At 40.7% G+C, this 21253-nt stretch overlaps 4 protein-coding genes across 4 annotated transcripts; 3 read left to right on the top strand and 1 right to left on the bottom strand.

Moving 5' to 3' along the window:
• The first annotated feature begins 540 nt into the window (after nt 1-540).
• Nucleotides 541-3477, top strand: mrpl32 (mitochondrial ribosomal protein L32). Its single transcript, XM_050046389.1, has 3 exons — nt 541-750; nt 1058-1254; nt 2339-3477. The coding sequence occupies exons 1-3, from the start codon at nt 654-656 to the stop codon at nt 2588-2590; spliced, it is 546 nt and encodes a 181-aa protein (XP_049902346.1). The 5' UTR covers nt 541-653; the 3' UTR covers nt 2591-3477.
• Nucleotides 3478-4792: 1315 nt separating this feature from the next.
• zmp:0000000930 (telethonin) lies at nt 4793-6433 on the top strand. The gene is made up of 2 exons (XM_050047009.1): nt 4793-5320; nt 5860-6433. The coding sequence occupies exons 1-2, from the start codon at nt 5187-5189 to the stop codon at nt 6218-6220; spliced, it is 495 nt and encodes a 164-aa protein (XP_049902966.1). The 5' UTR covers nt 4793-5186; the 3' UTR covers nt 6221-6433.
• Nucleotides 6434-7248: 815 nt separating this feature from the next.
• LOC126391412 (coiled-coil domain-containing protein 127-like) lies at nt 7249-11371 on the bottom strand. Its single transcript, XM_050046163.1, has 4 exons — nt 11263-11371; nt 10471-10605; nt 9046-9290; nt 7249-8959 (listed from the first exon to the last, which is right to left on the bottom strand). The coding sequence occupies exons 2-4, from the start codon at nt 10598-10600 to the stop codon at nt 8513-8515; spliced, it is 822 nt and encodes a 273-aa protein (XP_049902120.1). The 5' UTR covers nt 10601-10605; nt 11263-11371; the 3' UTR covers nt 7249-8512.
• Nucleotides 11372-11546: 175 nt separating this feature from the next.
• Nucleotides 11547-19308, top strand: sdha (succinate dehydrogenase complex, subunit A, flavoprotein (Fp)). The gene is made up of 15 exons (XM_050046162.1): nt 11547-11669; nt 12376-12459; nt 12747-12908; nt 13146-13289; nt 13590-13754; nt 13874-14022; nt 14164-14288; nt 16531-16699; nt 16823-17018; nt 17127-17298; nt 17408-17526; nt 17759-17870; nt 17984-18114; nt 18382-18495; nt 18615-19308. The coding sequence occupies exons 1-15, from the start codon at nt 11607-11609 to the stop codon at nt 18699-18701; spliced, it is 1992 nt and encodes a 663-aa protein (XP_049902119.1). The 5' UTR covers nt 11547-11606; the 3' UTR covers nt 18702-19308.
• Nucleotides 19309-21253: the final 1945 nt, after the last annotated feature.

Below are 21253 nucleotides of genomic sequence, written 5' to 3'. Positions count from 1 at the left end.
CCATAATCCTGGAGTGTCTAACTCACTCTCTCTGATGCTCTGTCTGTCGGAGCTAGATCCAAGTAATAATTCATAATTGATATATTATCTGAAGCTTTATTTTTGTACAAGTAATATTCATACTGGTTTTAAAAACAATTTGATTGTATTTCCTGATCTTTGCTGAGCAACAATTTCGTGTGAAAGGAAGTAAAAGTCTGTCCCATAATGAGGCATGTTCCAAATGTAGGCCCATTGGTGTCAGTGATTTAAGCAAATAAAAGCCTGGGCTACTAATGAACGTTTTATAGTAGATTAATTCATGATCAGTATGTTCCACAATCAACAAGCAATTTAGTTAAGATAATTATGACAGGGAATGAGCGTTCAGAGAGGACATGATCGGCTTAGTTTGGAGATGAGTTACTGTAATCTATAACAGTACATCCTGTTCTTAAAACACTGCAGAGTGAAGTTGGTCACATTGACCGCTAGATGGCAGTAATAGGCCTTGATGCATCTTGCCTGCCGGAAATTAAACAGAAGAACAAGTATAATGTGTTGTCGCTGTTTGATGACGTAGTAAACTTCCGCTCCGTGACCGTGAGTTATTTGACATGTTGGACGCATGGATGTAGTAGTTTGGACGGAAAAGTAACGTGCTGACAACAAATATGATGAATTTATCAGCGTTAGTTCACAGCCTCAGGTGCTCTTTGTTACACATTGAGAGGAGACTCGTGCAGGCGGCCGGACTGGACACACAGCTGGGTGAGTTCACTGAGCTCAGGACGGTAGCTAATGCTACTGCTAATGATACAAGCTCTGTACCTGACTAACACTCACACACACAGACACAGACACACACAGACACACACACACACACACACACACACACACACACACACATTGTATCCATTTGTTTTTCTTTTAATTTCAGTTTCACTTCATCTTACATTTAACCTCACTGCCGTTTACTACCATCTCTCGACATTACCTTTTCTGTTCACACTGATCTGATGGACTCGGGTTGCAGTGATGATAAGCAGGGACTGTAACTGTTATTTCCTGTGTGCAGCTCCAGCATTGGCAGTGAACGGTCCCAGCCTCCTGCCTCAGCTCCACAGGGAGGATGAACTGGAGGAGCAGCAGAGCCCGGAGCAGCCTCCTGGCCTCATGGACAGCATCCTATGGATGGCTGCACCAAAGAAGAGACGCACCATAGAGGTCAACCGCACCAGGAGGAGAGCTGTTGAGAAACTCATAAAAGTCAAGGTACACTTTGGATCTTTTTAACCTGTCATTTCACCCCAAAACGCAACTGTAACAAAATGTTGGCATACGTAGAGAGCTCCCTATTATCTGCACTGATTGGGAGTGATTAGTAAAGGTTTGGAGATATCAGCTGTAATCCAGCCCTGTACATTTAAGATCAGTAGCCTTTGGTTCATGGCATGTAAATCTTAAAAAAAAAAAATACATTTACAAAACTCAGCAGAACATTTTCTTTGAAAATATATAATAATACAATGTTAACTCAGATAAAAGTTGTTGCACCAACAGCTTAACAGCAAATAACCAGAGCCAACAAATGTATACATTGTCATTTTTAATCTAGTTACCACAATTTATGGGACTTCTAATAGCATCTATATACATTACAGATCAACTGTGAAGATTCTTCACTGTCAACAAAGAACACAAAGTCTGAATGCAACTCATTGGCTGTTATTTTTAGGATTCCCTGTAGTTTAATGTGACTGATGGACACTTAAGTGTTATTTAATTCATATTAGATACAGGGTGACTAATGTTCATCAGCAGTATGTACAGCCAGCATAAGATTTTTTTACTCAGTAAGTAGATCAGTTTATAAAAATGGTATCAGTATACATCTAATCAGTCACAATAATCTGCACGCCATTGTAAAACTACTTTATGCTGAGGTTGTTCAAGAATTGTATATCTCAGCATGCAAGGACATAAGTGTTTTATTACAAGCGGTACAAGTCGCTTAAAATCCCGGAAGAGATTGAATATTTCATATTCTGTATAATGATTTTTTTTCCCAGTGTACAAATTTGATTGACATCATTTAAAATCGATTTAAATCTGACCCTGATCATTTTCAGTAAAGATAGTACATCTTGCAACAAATCTAAGCTGAGTTAATGTGAACATCTTCAACAGAGGCATGCTGATTTTCCAATTGAAAGTAGCTGCTCATCATCTGATCACACAGATATCAGCAATGAATGTAACAAGAAATTTTATTACAGAATATGTTAAAAGATGTGTCTGAAATAGTTTTGCTGTTCCATAGTTTGACTCACAGTTTCTTTGTCTCTCTGTCTCTCAGACCAGCATTGAGCCGTGCCCAGAGTGTGGCCATTTGAAGCAGAAACACATCTTGTGTGCCTTCTGTTACGCCAAGGTGTGCAAGGAGACAGCTAAGATTCGTTATCAGATAAAAGCGATGGAAGGTGGCCCGCTGGGAGCCCCGACTGTGGAGACTGTCATCCTGTATGACGGTGAAACACCAAGTCAGCAGGACAAGGACAAGAGGATAGTGGAGATGCCCAGGAAGAGGCCGTACTGGTTCAGCTATTGATGCTAGGATATTAACACTGTGTGTGATGCATACTTTGAGTTTGACACAAGTCTGGTCAGACGCACACTGATTCTTTACATAATGTAACAAACAGCGTTTATTTGTCCAGTCTGTTGTTCGTTAAATGAAGAAGGCTGATGTGTTAGTTTTGTTTCCACAAACAACTTCCATAAAACGATTGATCAGCACTGACATCAGGAGCCCTGATAAATGCTGGCACATCAGACATACCTGTTCACTGATCTCTGTGAACATACTGATTGATGTGTGTGTTTAGGGCAGCCTCAAGGTCATTGGAGTTTAAAGCATCAGATGTTTTGTCATGCTTCAACTGCTATATTTCATATTTTCATCTGAGATATTTACTGTATATTTGAATGTTTGAGAATAAATTCGTTATTTGAGAAAATAATTTTAATGTATCTGCTTTGTTCACCTTTTAAAAATAAATGAGACCATGCAGTGTACAAGGCAATGATTACATAATTTTTACTTTAAAGATTACTTTTTGGCCTTTAATGACAGGACAGTCAGAGGTGTGAAAGGGGAGAGAGAAGGCCATGGGCTGGAATTGTGCCCACAGCTGCTGTGGCAAGGACATTGCCTTTGTACATGGGGCAAGTGCTCTACTCACGGGGCAAATGGGCGCCCCTATATTAGTTTATTTGTTATTAAAGGTGAATGAATGCTTAATGATAAAGTAAGAAACAGTGAAATAGTTTGTATGGTCTGTGCTCTGTTGTTGGCATTATACAAGGGGATTAGTAGTGTTAACATTTTCTTTGACCTCTTATTAAGACCACTAATTGTGGTTAGCTGGGCTGTCAAACTTAATTTACTGGTACTAGTAAACTGAAATGTAATGACAATTAAAGATTAGGAACCTACGGGGAGTCTGATGTCTGTAAAATCTGTGCAGCTGATTCATAAAAACTGTACGTAGTGTCACAATAATATTCCTGCTCATATTAAATAGTCCTAATATTCATTCTATGTTAATGACTTGGCTGTAAGATTACCTTCTCCTGACGGAAAACTACTTGCCACCTCCAAACTTGAAGAGATGCCCGTTTTTGTTTATGAATGTATGTTTGTGTTGCCACAGTAACGCCTGTTAGTGGTGATTCAGCATCAAAGTTAGTTATCTAATACTGGCTCTTGTGTTGCGGGAACAGATTGTTTTTGCTGGGATGAGTCCAGCATACATTCCACGGCCGCAGTCACACCATCATACACTGATTCAGTTTCACCCTCACACTTTGATTTAACTGGGTTTGCCAGCGTCCTCCCGAGAGCGGGAGTAATCAAGTTATGACTCTGTCATCACTGTCAGAATATTTAATATTTACATCTTCAAGATGTGAATAAACTAAAGAAATCATTAAGTAATTAAAAGGTCAGAAATGTCACGTGGAATCAAATTACTTTGTAAGGTGTTACATGTACAGATGTCTCACACCTGCCTGAAAAACGATTCTCACATCCATCCACTAAAAGTGAAATGAAAAAATACTGGAGGCACAGCTGTTGAACTCTCATTATTCCACATTCACAGATAGTATAGATGGACTAATGAGATCCAGATGAGAGTAAAACATTCACAAATGGACGGTCACGATGGTGCCAGAGAACTTTTTTATAACAATCAGTGAGTCACCAACGTGAATTTTGCAGTGTATAATTTGATTTTAGCCGGAGAACTGGCCTGGCTTTGGATTAATGAGGTGGATTATGACTGTCAAGTGAGTGATCTTATTGCTCACAGCTGTTTCCTTCCTGCAGCACGTGGTCTATGTGAGAGACATCTGAGGAGTTAGGGGATAATTTCTTGGACCTGATGGGATGACGCCTGGAGCCACGTCATTCACAGCAGATTAGTCATTTATAGTGATTTTTCTCACCTATCTATCTATCTATCTATCTATCTATCTATCTATCTATCTATCTATCTATCTGTGTTTATGGTAATCAAGTGCTCATGCCTACCTTGTCCTTGTTCTTAGCCATATGTCTATTCTGTGTGTGTACAAAAAAAGAGTTGGGAAAAATGTATATGCACACACACACTCATAGATGTATACATTTCCCCAGACCAACACTCACAGGATCAAACCAACACCATGCTACAAATAATTAAATGGTACACTGGGGTAAATTGTATAAGTTGATATAGTTTCTATCATTTAATCATTTCAGATGACTTCTCTTAACACAGATCAGTTAGATAAATGTATCTGGTGGGAGTTTCTTCTGGGTTCATCTGGTTGACTCGTGTCATGGAAACAGCTAACTCTCATTTTCAAATGAAAACCAACCTTCAGGATGCCTGGAGTGAGGACATTCACTACATTCACCACAAAGTGATGCACGGGAGTAAAAATAGAAACAAGACTGGATATTTAAGACATTGCCAAACACACTCACATCTCAGACTACTTGGCACACACACAGATAGAGAGATACACACATCGATGATGACAGATGATTTGATCGCTTGTGTTCTCCCTCGAGTTTTCTGAACATTTGTCTTGGCACAGGTTCCTTTTTTTTTCATGGAAGTTGCTGATATTCACACTCTCGACACAATCACACCATCATGCACTGTGTGAGCAGAGGAGGCTGCTACCTGGTGAACTCCTTCTGTGATCTCCAGGAGGAGAACCAGTGGAAGAAGGAGAGCTATGAAGCATGTTGGCTGAGCCTGGTCATCGAAACGAGACCACAATTCAAGTAAGTGGCTCTCACTTGAAATGCTGCATTATTCTAGATAAAGTTTTGTATGAATCATTGTCAATACATGTCGTGTTTTCTGATGTATTTTTCTGTTATGCCAGTGTTAACTTTGTCTAGTATTTCCAATATACTGTAGTGCTCAGTATGTTGTGACAAGCAGCAGGTTCAAGGGCAGCGGAGCAGCCCATGTTCTCACTATGTTTCTACTGTAAACACATGACATAGACATGCTGTGTTTTGACTTAGAGGGTAAAATCCACACTGATATAATAGGCCCTCATCCTGATTGGTGCTGCCTGTAACTGTTAAAGGAAAACATCTATAATATGTAATGGTATGATCTAAAGGGCAACCAGTTTAAAGTTTCAACTAACCAAGAGCGGTGAAGCAGCAGCCCTCTTGAGCTCTTAAAAGTGCAGCTTTAGTCTTAAGTCTCTAAGTGATTTAAAAATAATTCTAAAGAGATATGATGATCACAGCACCACTGTACTTGTACTTGTAAAAAGCATATATCTTATGTGTATGTTGTGTTTCAGGCTGACTCTGTCAGAGACAGACAGCGTTCGTAGAGAGAGTTACAAGCAGCAACAGGTGACCCACTTCATGGTGGAGAGGAGTCCCAGCCAGATACTGAAGCTGGGCAGCACCAGCAGAGGCATGACAGAGCACCGGCTGCCTTTGTTTAACACCGGCAGTCACCTACACCATGCCACAGCCACCTTTGGGTCCACAGAACTACAGCCAGTCATGCTAGGGGGGATGACGACTGAAGTGGATAAACAGAAAGTGACTGCCTTAACACTGGACAGCAGCAAGCCGGTCAGAGTGAACTTCAGAGCCTCGGGCCTGATGTCCTCACCAAGGGAAACCTCTCATCGGGTGAGGAGGAGGGAGTGAAGCAAGAGAGTGGAGAGTGTTTAAAATTGCAGTCCGGAGAATCTAATATAGTGTTTGTTATGGTAATTTACACACAGTGCTGGTACTAGTAAATTAAAATGCAAGTCTTAATTGTGTAAACCATCTTAACTGTGACTTTTGGGAGAAAAAAAGATTATTAGTATCATCCTAATGAAAGACTTACATGAAAAAAACCCTGGTGGAATAATGATGAAGAGATTCATTCATAATTTGTGTGCTGTACTTTGCAAAAAATGTAATGACATATTATTCTTATATCATGTTTCAGGAGACAGTTATGGCTTTGTCATTGTCGCTGATTTCTATGCCTAATAAAGCCTCATGAAACTCATCTTATCTACTGTTTTACACTGAAGTTAATAAAGTGATCCTGTTAGAGAAAATAGAAATACCTTTGCATACATATGCTCTATTAAGTTTGGGACTATAGTTTAGTGTTATGTAATGTGGCCATGTTTGCATGTATTTCTTGTTGCGTACTGTTTTTTTTAATGTATGTATTATGAGTTTTAGGTTAAGTGGAAGGCAACATGCAAACCAGTTGCTTTGTCTCCTTTGTGGTGCAAAGAAATAAATCCCCCGATTAATTTTAAGAGTTGATGTTTGGGTCACAGAGATCTTTCTCAAGACATATCAACAATCATAAAGTGATAGATTACTTAAAATACAGCCCACAATTGCCTGTGGTGTAGTGGTAGTTGACAGGCTTTGTGCACTGCTCTGTAGATGGGTAGGTTACGGAGGAGGACGTGTGTATGCTCTCCTGTATATTCCAATGGCTTTTTGGCGGGTACAGGCTGCGTACACCTTCCACTATACCACCTGGCATGTCCATGGTCTCACACAATTGCACTGAGCTTTCACATACTGTAGCTGTTGTATTCAGTGATCATTCTTCAGGATACAAATCCAGTGACAGCGCTCCCCTGTGGTAAGACAAGTTTATACAGTTAAATACTTGGGTAATTTTGTCAGTGCTTTTGAGATTCTAAAGAGAAGGCAAAAAGTCTGCTTGGTTCTTAAACCAGGAATTTATTAGGAGGATTTCACAGAGTGGTTAGAGTCAGTACATTTCAGTTTATGGCATCATATCCAGCACTTAATCATTACATCAAGTAATGGTCCAAAAAAAACCATAACAGCATAGAAAGGCCTGGCAACCCTTAACAAATGCTACAACTCTAGTTAATCATTTCATTGCAGGGGTGAAGTGTGACGTAAAGGGTGCTATTTGACTATTTTTGTTGCAGTATTGTGATATAGTGTTGCACGACTGAGCACTACTTTGTGCTCTATCCCCTTTTTAGATTCACATGCACCTTCAGTGTCCTGTCTCCCTGATAGTTAAAAAGCTCCCACAAACCTGAAGACGAGAAATTTAAAACCAGTTTTCAGACACACAACTCTATTGGCTTCAGGCCATGTATCCTAAATGGCAACACACGTCAGAATGTAAAGAGAGATGACATACATTGAAGGGAACTCCAAGTTATGGACAGGAGTGCTGTTAAAAACAAATTAAATCCCATGTATATCATGATAAATATTTCCTACAATAGTTCATCAGCATATTTATGCTTGGTATCAACACACTCCAGAGACTTCAATGACTTTCCCGTAAACATAATGTTACAAAAATATTCTTAATGTGTTTATGATTCCTGGCTGCTTTGTTCGATTTTTTTCCTGAAGACACTTACAGCAACAAATAGATGTGTATTATCACATCACACTGAGAACAGTTAATGGGAACCCTAAATTCATACTTGAGGTGGAGAAACAAAAAATTCCAGACATACAATATACACTCCAAGCAGTAATTCATGGCACTCAGAGAATGTGACTTAAATTGACACAAGTATTCTGACAACATTTTCCAAGGGGCTAACTTATAAAAAAATACATCTCTAAGTATTTAAATCAGTTATGTATCCAATATGGATATCAACTGAATGATCCTAGTGCATTTTTATCATTATACATTTTTTATGCAGCTAATTTAAAGCTAATGAGTCATAGTTGGGGAAGTTATGGTGATGATGTATTTCAGCATGCTCAAAACCTGACAAAATATTTTTTTCTTCTTCAAAACTCTGAGATCAAGGGAGGAACTTTCAGATGTTGAACATGATCTTGTTGTTGTGTGTTTCCATAACATCCCTGTCAAGTAAAGATAATTACACAGAGTGAAAAATACATGCATTTTCCATCCCTGATCCACATACTTTCAACATTCTTCAAAGTCAAGTGAAAAACACCAGCTTGTGTTTGTCACTTTGTGTGAGAGTGCAAGTTCCCTCCTAATATTGCCTCTTCTGCCCTCTTGTGTTTCTGGACGGTGACCTGCAGCTGCCAGTACTTGAGGTACACCCACATGAGGCTGCCGTTCTTCCTCTTGTCCATGTTTAGCAGGTCCGCACAGTGCTTATCTCTCTTAAAAATATCCTTCAGATCGGACTCTAGATTCAGTTCCGCCCCGATGGGGTCTTTGACGACCTTAAGCAGCATGTTCTTCTCCATCTCCAACCGCTGATCACGAGGTTGGATGAGGGAACAGTAGGCATTCTGGCGCTCCACAAGCTGAGCCTCTAGCTCCTTCAGAGTAGCGGTGGCTCGCTGGTACCAGTTGTTCTCTCGTTCCAGGGCGTGATGCAGCACAGCCCCTGCAGCGCCAGTCTTTACCAGCCTTTGCTTCTCCTCCTCCAAGGCCTCACGCTCCTTGTAAAGGGGAAGACAGTGTTTTTGGTTTGAGGAGGTTCAAAGGGAAACATGCACGATAGCAGAATTATATGACAAGATTTTACCTGATGCAACTGTTTCCTTTCTTCCATCAGCTGATGGCTCTGTGAGACCAGGGCCTGCTTGTAGCCTTTGACCCTCTGTCTCTCCTTCTCCAGCTCCAGCTCTAATGTAGCCGCTGCCCTGTGCCTTTCAGTCAGTGTCTCTCTGTACTTTGCCTCCATCTCGCTTTTTTTTATGGAAATATCCTTGTCATACTTGGCTTTGACCTGCTGGATCTCCCTCTGAGACTCCCTGGTCCAGATCCAACCTGAAAGCATCATGAGAGAGAGACATTTTTAAGATATTTAAGATACACTGCCATGATTTTAAACTCAAACACGTTTCTCAACCATAACCATTTCCTGAAGTGCAGACTGATTGAAACAGTCCTGTAACATCTGCTTGTGTCTTAAGTTTGAGAAAGTTTGTGCAGTTAACATGGTAATGGCATCACCTAAGAATAAAAATGACCAAGCATTTGAAAGATAAGCATAGCAGCATAATAATGTAGTCCCTAACAAAACCTACACTGTCTTTTATAGGTCAGATAATTGTCTGTGTATAGTGAACTTGATGCCGTGTCCACATAAAAACTGCATTTAATTACTTGTTAACAAAGCCTCCAGTTAAATATCCAAATACTGTTTTTTAGTCATACTGCCCAACCCAGGCAGGTGGTAATTAAAACTTCTGAAGGAGGAGGATATGGTTTTATCTGATAGATGGCTGGACAGCTATAACACACTATAAATATACTGAAATACAAACACTAAAACTTTAAATATATCCATGGGATAACATATGACCAGTACGTGCATTAAACCACTGTGCAAATTTGTTCAAGTATTAGTTTTAAGAATGCAGGTAATTTTGGAGAATAAATGTGCAAATGTGTTTTGTGGAAGGTTATGGAAGAGCAAAACAGAGTGGAGATTGCTGGAAAAGAAAACTATAAAGCTGACAGTTCTCTGACAGTTCTCAGACAGAGGTGAGGTGCTGTACAGAACTATTGCTTTGGGCAGGATAGATTTCCTGTGTTGGTCCTTGCGACAGCGAGGCATAACAAGTCTGCCAGAGAAATAGCTCTGCTGTCTGTCTAGTAGGTGGAGAGGGTGGTCAGGATCTTCCACATTGCATAACAGTTTGTTCAGAGTCCTCCCCTCCACCACAACGTCATGACATTTGGCAATCTAATAAGAAGAGTCCCAGTGAAGATGTATGTTGTACATACAGAGCTATGCACTTCCTAGTGAGTTTCATACTAATAGGACATATGAAAGCAAACCCCCCCACACACACATTTCAGAGGTAAAGTGTGGATATCACCTAAACTCAGCCAGCTTTGCAAGAGTACATTCATTGACTATACATTGAACAACTCAAATGCTGTTCTCCCACGTGTGTTACCTCACAACAGACACACTCCTAGACAGATGTAAGCAACTTACGAAACGCAGCCAGCCCCAGCATGGGGACCAGCAGGGCGTAGTTCCATTGGTTGCCATCACCAGCCCCCGCCCCCCTTCCTCTGGGGTCTGGTTGGATGTTCCATCTGGGGGGGTCATTTAAGTTATTCATGGAGGCTGCGCACACAGAGGAGACCAAAATATACAAGTGTGTGAATTTACATTATGGTAAATGTTTACATGCTGCAACACAGAGAGCAGGGAGGTAGCAGTGGCTTCTCAGTCACACACTGATACTACAGTCATCACAGGTCTCTCATACATGGTGGTGCCTGTACATAAATGTTAGCAGCCATAGCAGCTATAAGGTGGCTTAGCTATAAACAACACTACGTAATTATTTTAATGACAAGCCTCTTACACAACGAAGATCTGAGAGTCCATTGAATTTGAAGCTAACCAGAAGGAAACAGCATTGGATTCACTATTCAGCTATTTAAAAACATTAAGGTGTCTGGACAGTCTGTGTGGCATTGGTGAAATAATGTTGCAAATAAAGCACAAGATGTGAACGATCGTTAGTGATTAGCTTGTTAGCATTTACCAAAACACCGACTGGCAACAACAACACCTGCCTGACATGACTTGGAAGTTTGACAGCCCAGCTAACCACAAACAAGGCTAGCTATAAGCTAACATGCTAGCTAACATTTAGCTTGCTGGCTCATGCTCGTTAGAGTATTTAACACAAAAATAACATGGGACATAATAATTTTATAAGTCCGACTACAATTCGGGGCGAGTTTGTTGTGTATATACGGTGCTGTGTCTCACCTTGAATGAAAAGTCTAGGTCACTTATACATTTGTTCCTGCACACCCTAGTTATACAATTTTACGCTTTAGCAGTCCATCCATATTGACCGGGGGTATTCGTGGGAAGTCACCTATATCAAAATCGCATTAAGTGTGAAAATTAAGATCTGTATATATTTCTTTAGATTCAATATGGCGATAAATTACACCGTTTTGCAGTTTTATCGCGTAAAAACTGTTTTTAAAGCACAGCAATTCGGTGCTACATAAGTGTTACCCCCGTTTTTAGAGAGTGGTTTAGTCCATTGCTACGGAATATCTTATCCTCCGCTCTGGCTCTGAATCGGTCCCTCAACCAACAACATGGCGAGTGTTCGTGCTGCCTCCTGTCTCCTCTCCAAGAAGATATTATCTAAAACAAAAGCAGTGAGTAGTTTCAGTTGAATGCTGGATCTTTCATCTGTCTATATGTGCTCTGTACGTGTGTTTTAATTGTATTTTTCTTTACGCTGAAAGGAAGAATTTTACTTCACGTCGAGCTTTCGTAAGCGGCAGATTCTGACTTGCGTAAGCTGTGTTATGTAGCTCAGGGTGTTTCAATGTGACACCTCAAAGAAAAGCCATTATGCGAGTCCAGCAAATGTCATATGTAGATATTTTATTTCCATATAGTTCACATTATATTTACAGAGTAATGTTTTCAGTAAACTTTTAACGTAACTGAGGAATTTCAACATGTTCACAAGAGTTTCTTCAGTTGCCCTTGTGGAAAGCAGTTATAGCTACTTTGTGTTAGCTAGCCAAATGTCAACGGATACAGTGCCATTATCTTTAAAGGCAACTGTAGAGTAATTTAACATTACCATGATGCCATTGTTAATTTAAAAAGATCATAAAGTACAAAGTGGGCTGTAAAATTTAAATGTAATGACAACATATTAATGCTTAATCACACATTGTTATGCAAGTGTTATTAGGAATATAAAGCTGTCTGTAATATGTTAATAATCATACTAATGTTTGCTCATTAGAAGTTTCCTGTCGGCATGTAGCCCTCAGTTTGGTTAATGATTCAGTGGTGCTGCCTATGTTTAACTTATCCATTGATATCAATTGTCCTCTTGTCTACCAGGTCCCTGCTGCTGCTGTTCAGGGATCCAGGAACTTTCACTTCTCCATCTATGGCAAGAAGAAAAGTGCTAAGATATCTGATGATGTGAGTTACATTCAGTCTTTAATGTAAATGTGTATGTAGTGGGGCTATTAGTGTGGATGCATGATAGGATATTATTACATTATTCACTGCATCATCAGGTTTCCATATCAATGTTACTACCATTTGATACATTACATACATACATACATTATATACAATAATAACCTTAAACTGGTGGTGCACACTTGCAGCACTCTCCGGCGTTAGTGGCAAATTCAGTTTCCAATATGTGCATGCTGCTCTTGTTTGGATGTTTTACAGTGACATCTCTCCTTCATTTTTTTCAGATCTCTACTCAGTACCCAGTAGTGGATCATGAGTTTGATGCTGTGGTGGTAGGAGCTGGAGGAGCAGGACTTAGGGCAGCTTTTGGACTTTCTGAGGCTGGCTTCAACACTGCCTGCGTCACCAAGCTCTTCCCCACCAGATCTCACACTGTAGCTGCACAGGTATGATAACATTTTTAATATTTAAGACAGTATGAACCTTATCAATCTGGTATGGTAACATGTTATCATGTTATCAATGAAGATATAGATTATTTGTATGTTTTTCAAACCCGTCTGCATTCATTAAGTAACAGCACACATAAAATATTTGTTATGCAAATCCAAAGTTTTGTATAAGTACAATCAACTGCTTTTCTCAAAATGTATTGAACTGTTGAATATTGATCTGGTCCACAGGGTGGGATCAATGCAGCTTTGGGGAACATGGAAGAGGATGACTGGAGGTGGCATTTCTATGACACAGTAAAGGGATCTGATTGGCTGGGGGACCAGGATGCTATTCACTACATGACAGAGCAGGCTCCTGCAGCAGTAGTGGAGGTAAGGTTACATACACACAAGCAGATCCGCGGTTATGTGAGCTGACAATTACTGGCTTTTTGGCACTAAATGAGGGAAATCTAGAGAATGTGAGTCATTGAATTAGAATATATCACATAAAATTAAGAAAATAAACAGTTGCCTTATCTATCAGATTTAGACCATGCTTTTCTTTTATCTGGGGTGGAATTTCTAGTGAACAAATTTTCGTTTTTGGGTCACACCCTCATGGTTTTCTCCACATACCTATACAACACAACAGCAAATCTCAATGTCATGTTGCTTTGTCTCTTTTTTAAGCTGGAGAACTTTGGCATGCCGTTCAGCCGCACTGAAGACGGCAGGATCTACCAGAGGGCCTTTGGAGGTCAGAGTCTTAAGTATGGAAAAGGAGGCCAGGCCCACCGCTGCTGCTGTGTAGCAGACAGGACAGGACACTCGCTACTGCATACGCTTTATGGACGGGTAAGTCCTCACACTTATTTTTCATCCTTTGTCTGACTCAGTCCATACATAAAGAAACCAGTTGTTCTGTGGAGTACCAATGTGTGTTCAATCCGTCTGCCCTTCTGCCTTTCATTCAGTCGCTTCGTTACGACACCAGTTACTTTGTAGAGTACTTTGCCCTGGACCTGCTGATGGAAAACGGAGAGTGTAAAGGAGTGATCGCTCTGTGCATGGAGGACGGATCTATTCACCGCTTCAGAGCACAGAACACTGTCATAGCTACTGGGTAGGTATCACAGTCACTGTGAACCAAAACATAAAAAGTCGACACTTGTGTCGTCTTTTCTAACTCTCGTTAGCTGCCATAGTTTGAGAGTTGATATGAGACATATACAAGTTTATAAATGAGTTGTAACTTTCCTTCCAGGGGTTATGGAAGAACCTATTTCAGCTGCACATCTGCCCACACCAGCACAGGAGATGGAAATGCAATGGTGACCAGAGCTGGCCTGCCCTGCCAGGATTTGGAGTTTGTACAGTTCCATCCCACAGGTGAGGAAAAATGAAACGTATTAACTTATTAAACAAAGTCATAAAATAGGTCTTCTACTGAAGCTTGAAAGCAAGATTTAGGTTTGAAAGACAGCTCAACAGCAGCTACATGCATACAAAAAAGACATGTCTGTATTGTTTATAGTTATTTCAACAGGTAAAGGTATTCTAATAATGTGCGTTCAAAGTCCATTATTTTATTGTCGAGCTGTAAAGGTGCGATAAGACCGTTTAAATAGTGTCGGCTGTGTTTCATTCGCAGTCTGTTTGTCTTTATATGTAGCGGTCATTGTCATTCTCTGTTCCTATTTTAGTTTGAATTTTACCAAAGACAAATTAGGAGATACTGAGTGATGTCGGTTAATAAGTCTGTTAATACATGGACTTAGGCTCATTATTTCTGGGCCGATCTGTAAGTCTGTTCAGACCTGGCTATTTACATTGAGCTCTGATAACAGACCCCACTTACATAAAGACAAGTGGTCATCTTTATTTTTGTTCCTGCCGGACATTTGACACCAGACTCTTAAGTTATGTATGTGGTCTGCAGGAGGTTAGCAAAGGCTAAGTCACTGCAGGTTTTTCTCACCTTTTACATGATGCACCAACTTTGCAAGTTGTTTACGTGTCTGGTTACAAATATGCAGCATACTTTTCTTATATTGGTAAAATGTTTTAGGTACCTACAAAAGCCTTTCTCTGTGAAGACTGAAGTGAACCTCCAGAATAATTACAGACTTTGTCATTAGCCAGCTGATCAGACTGACTCTTTTGTGGGAGTTTATAACATTGACCGATGGCCAATCAGAGCACAAAACTATCTTATAAAAATGTACAATGAACAATAAAAAACAGTAGCTCAACAGGGCTAAAGGGATTGTGTAAAATGCTATCAGCACGTTAAGAGTTTTACATCAGAGCATGATGATTTCCTTTTTCTAACTAATGCATTGTATGAATATCAGCACTACAGGCAATTTGAGTGTAAAAAGTAAAACATTCTGATGCTCTAGAGGAGTAAAATCATAGTGTAAATGCCAAAGTAAATGAAGTTATCTCTGCTCAGTCAATAAAGCTCACTGTTATAGTCTTTACTGAGACAGTATTGTGTCATAACAATAAAGCTTTGATGTTTTTATGTTCACAATGTGGACATTATGCTTCATTGATTACAATGTTGTTAAAATCTATTACATCAATCATACTTAGGAATCTTATGAAGTATTTTTTTGCAAAGATAACTGGTGTTTCGATCTGTAGTTGGTTACTTTTGTAAAAGAGAAAAGAAAAAAAGACAAGTGCAGGACATAAAAGCAGACAGAAGAAGCTATACAAAATTAGACCGAGACATACTGTAAGCTTAAACTCTCTCTAATTTCACATAGCACTCAATGAGACAGATAATCTGTGAAAGAAAGAAAGATCTTATTCCTCTGCCTTCTCTATTGCCTTGTAGTGCTGCTAATGGCCTTACTGCATGTGAATGAAAACAACCAATCAGAGCTGAGGAGTCTCACGCAGCTGTCAGTCACTGCTGTCAAACTAGGCTGCACTGATCGAGTATCAATCACTGCATTGTGTATTTCTCACCTAATATATTTTCAGAAACATATTGTAGTGTACTGTTTAGCTGTAAAATGAGAACGTTTGTCCGGCCAGTGGGTGGTGCTGGGTACTTTGGTCGACTGTTTGCAACATGGCTGCCAGGCCACAAGCCTAGTTTGATTGTTTGACCGCACATGAAAAGTGAGTGACATGATATAATGCTGCATCAGAGACTCCTCGGCTCTGATTTGGTATTATCGGTGTGCTGCTATAGATTCTAGCGAAAGCCATCAAAAGCAGGAGGAAGAGGAGGAGGGACATCTTTTTTTTTTTTTTACAGACTATCTTTCATGTACTTTAAATATACATTGACAGTTTCAGCAAATATGACACAAAGTTATTTTCATAAAAGTTTCCAACTGTAGCTTTATTAGTTTACTGTATATTTTATTCATATTATTCATAATTAACATTTGGATCCAATGAACAAAACCTTGCAGAGCAGGTTAGGTGTCTTGTATAAGTTACCTACCATAGTAACCCAGCGGAGTAATGTACCCCACTTAAAACACAATTACAGATGTAAACCCAGGATTTGGTGTTAGTGTTTGCAATGTTTGTATTCATGAAGAATAACTAAACTGTGTCTCTTATTTTAGCAAAATGTGAGTCTCTTGTAACATGTGAATCTTTACAGGAATCTACGGAGCTGGTTGTCTGATCACAGAGGGTTGCCGTGGCGAGGGAGGGATCCTGATCAACAGTGAGGGAGAGCGATTCATGGAGCGCTACGCACCCAACGCCAAAGATCTGGCTTCCAGAGACGTGGTGTCCCGCTCCATGACCATAGAGATCAGAGAGGGCAGGTATGGACAAAGTGTGTGTGTGTGTGTGTGTGTGTGTGTGAGATGTAACTGTGCATGCAAAAATGTAATAGTTCATACACACTTAAATCATGTCTTAATTCCTGCCTGTCTTTGTTCTCTCAGGGGTGTTGGTCCAGACAAGGACCACGTGTACCTACAGCTTCACCACCTGCCTCCCCAGCAGCTGGCCACAAGGCTGCCTGGTATCTCAGAGACAGCCATGATCTTTGCTGGAGTTGACGTTACTAAAGAGCCCATTCCTGTCCTGCCCACCGTTCATTACAATATGGGTGGAGTACCCACAAACTACAAGGGACAGGTAGGTAATGTTTGCACATTTGTGTGCATCCACACACATTTCCTCCCCTCTCTCTTTTAAGTACTGAACAGACAAAGTGACACACCTTCAATTTTTTTTTCCCATCAGGTGATCACTCATACCGATGGACAAGACAAGGTGGTTCGTGGACTGTATGCCTGCGGCGAGGCGGCAAGTGCCAGTGTCCATGGTGCTAACCGACTGGGTGCTAACTCTCTGCTTGACCTGGTGGTGTTCGGCAGAGCCTGCGCCCTGACTATCGCAGAGGAGCACAAACCTGGTGAGGACTTCTGTTAAATAACATGACATTACTACCACTGGCATCTGTGCACCTGTACACATCACGTGCTTGCTTCACTGCTGACTCTGGTGTTATGTCTTCTTTCCAGGAGAGACACTGTCCCCTCTGGCGCCCAGTGCAGGAGAGGAGTCTGTAGCCAACCTGGACAAGCTGAGGTTTGCCAATGGAAGCTTGAGAACCTCTGAGATCAGGCTCAACATGCAGAAGGTACACACAAAAAACATGCACACAGACGCATGAGGTCATTTTGTATAAGAAAAATTATTTGGAAAAGTCATTGACAAGCGTGTACGTACAGGTAATCAAACGTTACAAAAGAACGTGTTAAGTCACTGTACATTAGATGTCATATTCTACTGCTGTGTTCCCTCTCCTGAGGTCCACAGAAAGGTCTATAGACAAACATAAATCATATGTCTCTCCCTGCCTTTCCTCACAGACCATGCAGGCCCACGCTGCAGTGTTCCGTACCGGCGCAGTTCTGAAGGAGGGATGCGACAAGATGGACGCCATTTACCAGACCCTGGATGATATCAAGACCTTTGACAGAGGTACAGTTCCACTTTGTGTGCCTCTGTCTCTCTGTTTATAATTAATTTCCCCTCCGTCTGCAAAATGTGACACACTGTAAGTCATAAAATACCTTTCCTTTTCTCTGCTCCAGGCATCGTCTGGAACACAGACCTAGTGGAAAGTTTGGAGCTGCAGAATCTGATGCTGAATGGCATCCAGACCATCCACTCCGCTGAGCAGAGAAAGGAGAGCCGGGGAGCCCACGCCAGAGAGGACTTCAAGGTTGGTTTTACCATGCTTTCTGTGTTTATGTGCTTCTTTTATCCATAGTTTTTTTCCTCTGCTTCTCCTCTCTGCCTATCCATCTTTCTGTCAGCGCCAGTGTCCTTTTCTTTCTGTTATTCTCTGCTTATTTTGGTGACATCAGTCTCTACTCTGGCTATTTATTTTTGTTTCTGTGGATAATTGTGTAAAAAGGCAATCATAACGTGCCAGTCTGTACTGCAGTCCATCTCTCCTCTGACATGATTTTTCTTTACTATATTCCAGGATCGAATTGATGAGTACGACTACTCAAAGCCTCTGCAGGGTCAGGAGAAGAAGCCCTATGATCAGCACTGGAGGAAACACACACTATCCTACGTCGACCCCAAGACTGGAAAGGTACAACCCCCCCTCAGTGTGTGGTGCTAACAGCAGCAATTTAGGCAGCTTTAGTTGTCATTACGAACTTTAAAGGTCAGCAGAGTTAATAATATATGATTTGTTTTGTCTAATCACAGGTGACCCTGGAGTACCGCCCCGTCATTGACAGCTCTCTGGACGAGCAGGACTGTGCCCACGTCCCTCCTGCCATCCGCTCCTACTAAGACCATCTCCTTCCCCTCTCCTTCCTCTGCTCTCACATTCAGTTCGCTCATTATCTTCTATTTATAAAAATACATTTCCTCTAGTAGAGATAATCATTTTGGGACAAACTATGCTCATGGTTACACGTGTATCCATTTAGTATGGTTAAATACAAAACTGTTTTGTCTATAAACTTCATCACCTCGTCTCACCTTCCTGTTCCTCTGTGTGCTTTGCCTTGATTTAATCTACATGCAGCTGAGAAGATATTTCAACATGGATCTTGTGACCTCTCACACTGTGTGAGCTGGTCCTATTATGTTGTCGGAAGCTCAAGACAAGTGGGCGTCTTTTAAGACACTATCTGAAGAACGAAAAGATAGAGAATAGTAAACATGTGTTGCACGTTGCAAGCTTGGCTTTTTGTGATGACGCCATACTCTTGTTTCTGAGTCTTGCATTGCAGTCTTTAAATATATCTTCTCTCCTATGGCTTTCTGAAGTGAAGAGATGGTGGGAGTGATGGCCAAGTTTTGAAATGCAAATGTCAGAGACAGGATACAGAGGGAAGCTTTAAGTATGTAAATATTGCATAAATGTACAATAAACATGACGAGTTATACTGTATGTTCTTGTTGAAGTGTCAGGTAGTCTTCTCACTCATTATGGCCTTCAGTTGTGGACACTTCTTGTGATAATGTGTGTGGTTCAAATTATAAAGTACATCATCTGTGTCTTGCTCAGTAGATAAACAGCTGATACTTAATTGAGCTAAAGTTATTTATACTTCTTCACTCTAAAGATTAACCAAACAAAGCAGCTTGATGCATGTGTGTATATATTTAGCCACAATATGGTGTCACATCTATTGGAACAATGGCTTCTTAATACATTTTGGTGTTGCTGTTGCCTTCTCTTAAAACAGGATAAATCTCAGTAAGGGGTCAGTGTCGTACACAAAGCAGTGTGAGTGATTGTGCTTTTCACGTTGCTGATATGTGTTCTTCCAGAAGTAATGAATTATTCTGGGCACCAACATTTGTGTCGGATCTAGTGCGTCAGGAGCACCTGATGATAAAAGCAGTTGCTGTTAAAAGTGTGTGTGATGTAGAGTTGATGGGAAATCTCAAACTGCAACTTGTCACTTGGTCACTTTGAAGGATGCATTTGATGGCTTAATTTATTTGCCTGTTTTTAAAAAGGCGTGAGTTAATTTTCTTCAGGTTTTGCCATTTGTACTTATTTTCATTTGTTCAATAAAGTGTAGACTATGCATAGAAACAAAAGCTTTTGGTTTGTCTTTGTCTAACAGGCGCAACAGCACAGATGCCTGCAAGGGTGTAGGTTTTGTTTCAACATTGGTTTTGGGGTCCTGCCAGATATTTGTGAGCACTGAACACTTAATTTCCTGCATTCTGGTGAATTGTTATGCATTAATTGGAGCCCTTTCTGCATTTATTTAAAGTGTTCATGTCTTAAATTCTGTCAAAATATAAGACCTTTGCTCATGCTCATGTTCTAAGTATTGAGGAGGATGTGTCCCCTGGGTCCCCCCCAAAAATCTACACCGATGGACACCTGCAAATTTCAATGCTATTCAGTTAAAGAACCCTCTAATAAATCCCACATGTACATAACATGTATTGTTCTTGAATTACAGGGGCTTGTACCTTTATTGTGTTCACTGCCTGTTAATGTCCACTAGGAGGCAGCAGATGGTACATTATTCAACCAGAACTTCTGCATCAGGATCACAAGGTTTCAGAACAGTACAGAGACAGAACATTACTTCTTCATGGTAAGGGCTGTTCCTTTTCTCACCACATCAGTGTTACTGTTTAACATTATTCAGATAAAGGGCAGTAATATGGTGACTGGTGCAGTTCCTCAGTTAAACCCCTGCTGTAAGCAGCGTTTTCACCTTACAGGAAATTCTGCAGGAAGTCAGTAATTCCTAAACAAACACTTAAGTAACCCAAGCCCATTTTTATATCCTGTCCAGCTGTACAAGCCAAACTCAGAAAGGTCAGAGCTGAAAGTGATGGAGGTAGCCGTATCCCTCTGTATTCACAAAACCCAAAGTACTGTTGAGAGTAAAGAAAGGGAAAACAATCCTCTGTTTACCGTTGTGCCACTCCCTGTGTGGAGTCAGTGGACGATTACTATCTGTAGGCTACCTGTATGGAAGAGCATCTGAAACATGATCAGTATGTCATCAAACTATGATCTCATACTGGAACGTTTTTATTACAACACCACTGAGTGAGTTCCCTGTTGGATAAAGATTGAGCAAATATTAGTTAGGCTGACTAAACGTCCTCTTTTGCCCGGACATGTCCACTTTTCACGTCCCGTCCGGGGCGTCCGGCGGTCTTTTATAAACTGATGATAATGTCCGGTTTTCTGTGTGTGTGTGTGTGTGTGTGTGTGTGTTAAGAGTGCGGCACGGGCCGCATATTTCTGTCCGAACCCAAACCGAGCCCGACATTATTTAATGACCAAAGCACTGAGTTTGTGTCACACAGTTGTTACGGTTACAGGCTATTTAACAGGCCGGGCGTGCTCAGCTGCG

The sequence above is a fragment of the Epinephelus moara genome, chromosome 6 (genome assembly GCF_006386435.1).
Source record: "Epinephelus moara isolate mb chromosome 6, YSFRI_EMoa_1.0, whole genome shotgun sequence".
NCBI lineage: Eukaryota > Metazoa > Chordata > Actinopteri > Perciformes > Serranidae > Epinephelus > Epinephelus moara.
This window is presented reverse-complemented; position numbering and strand designations above follow the sequence as displayed.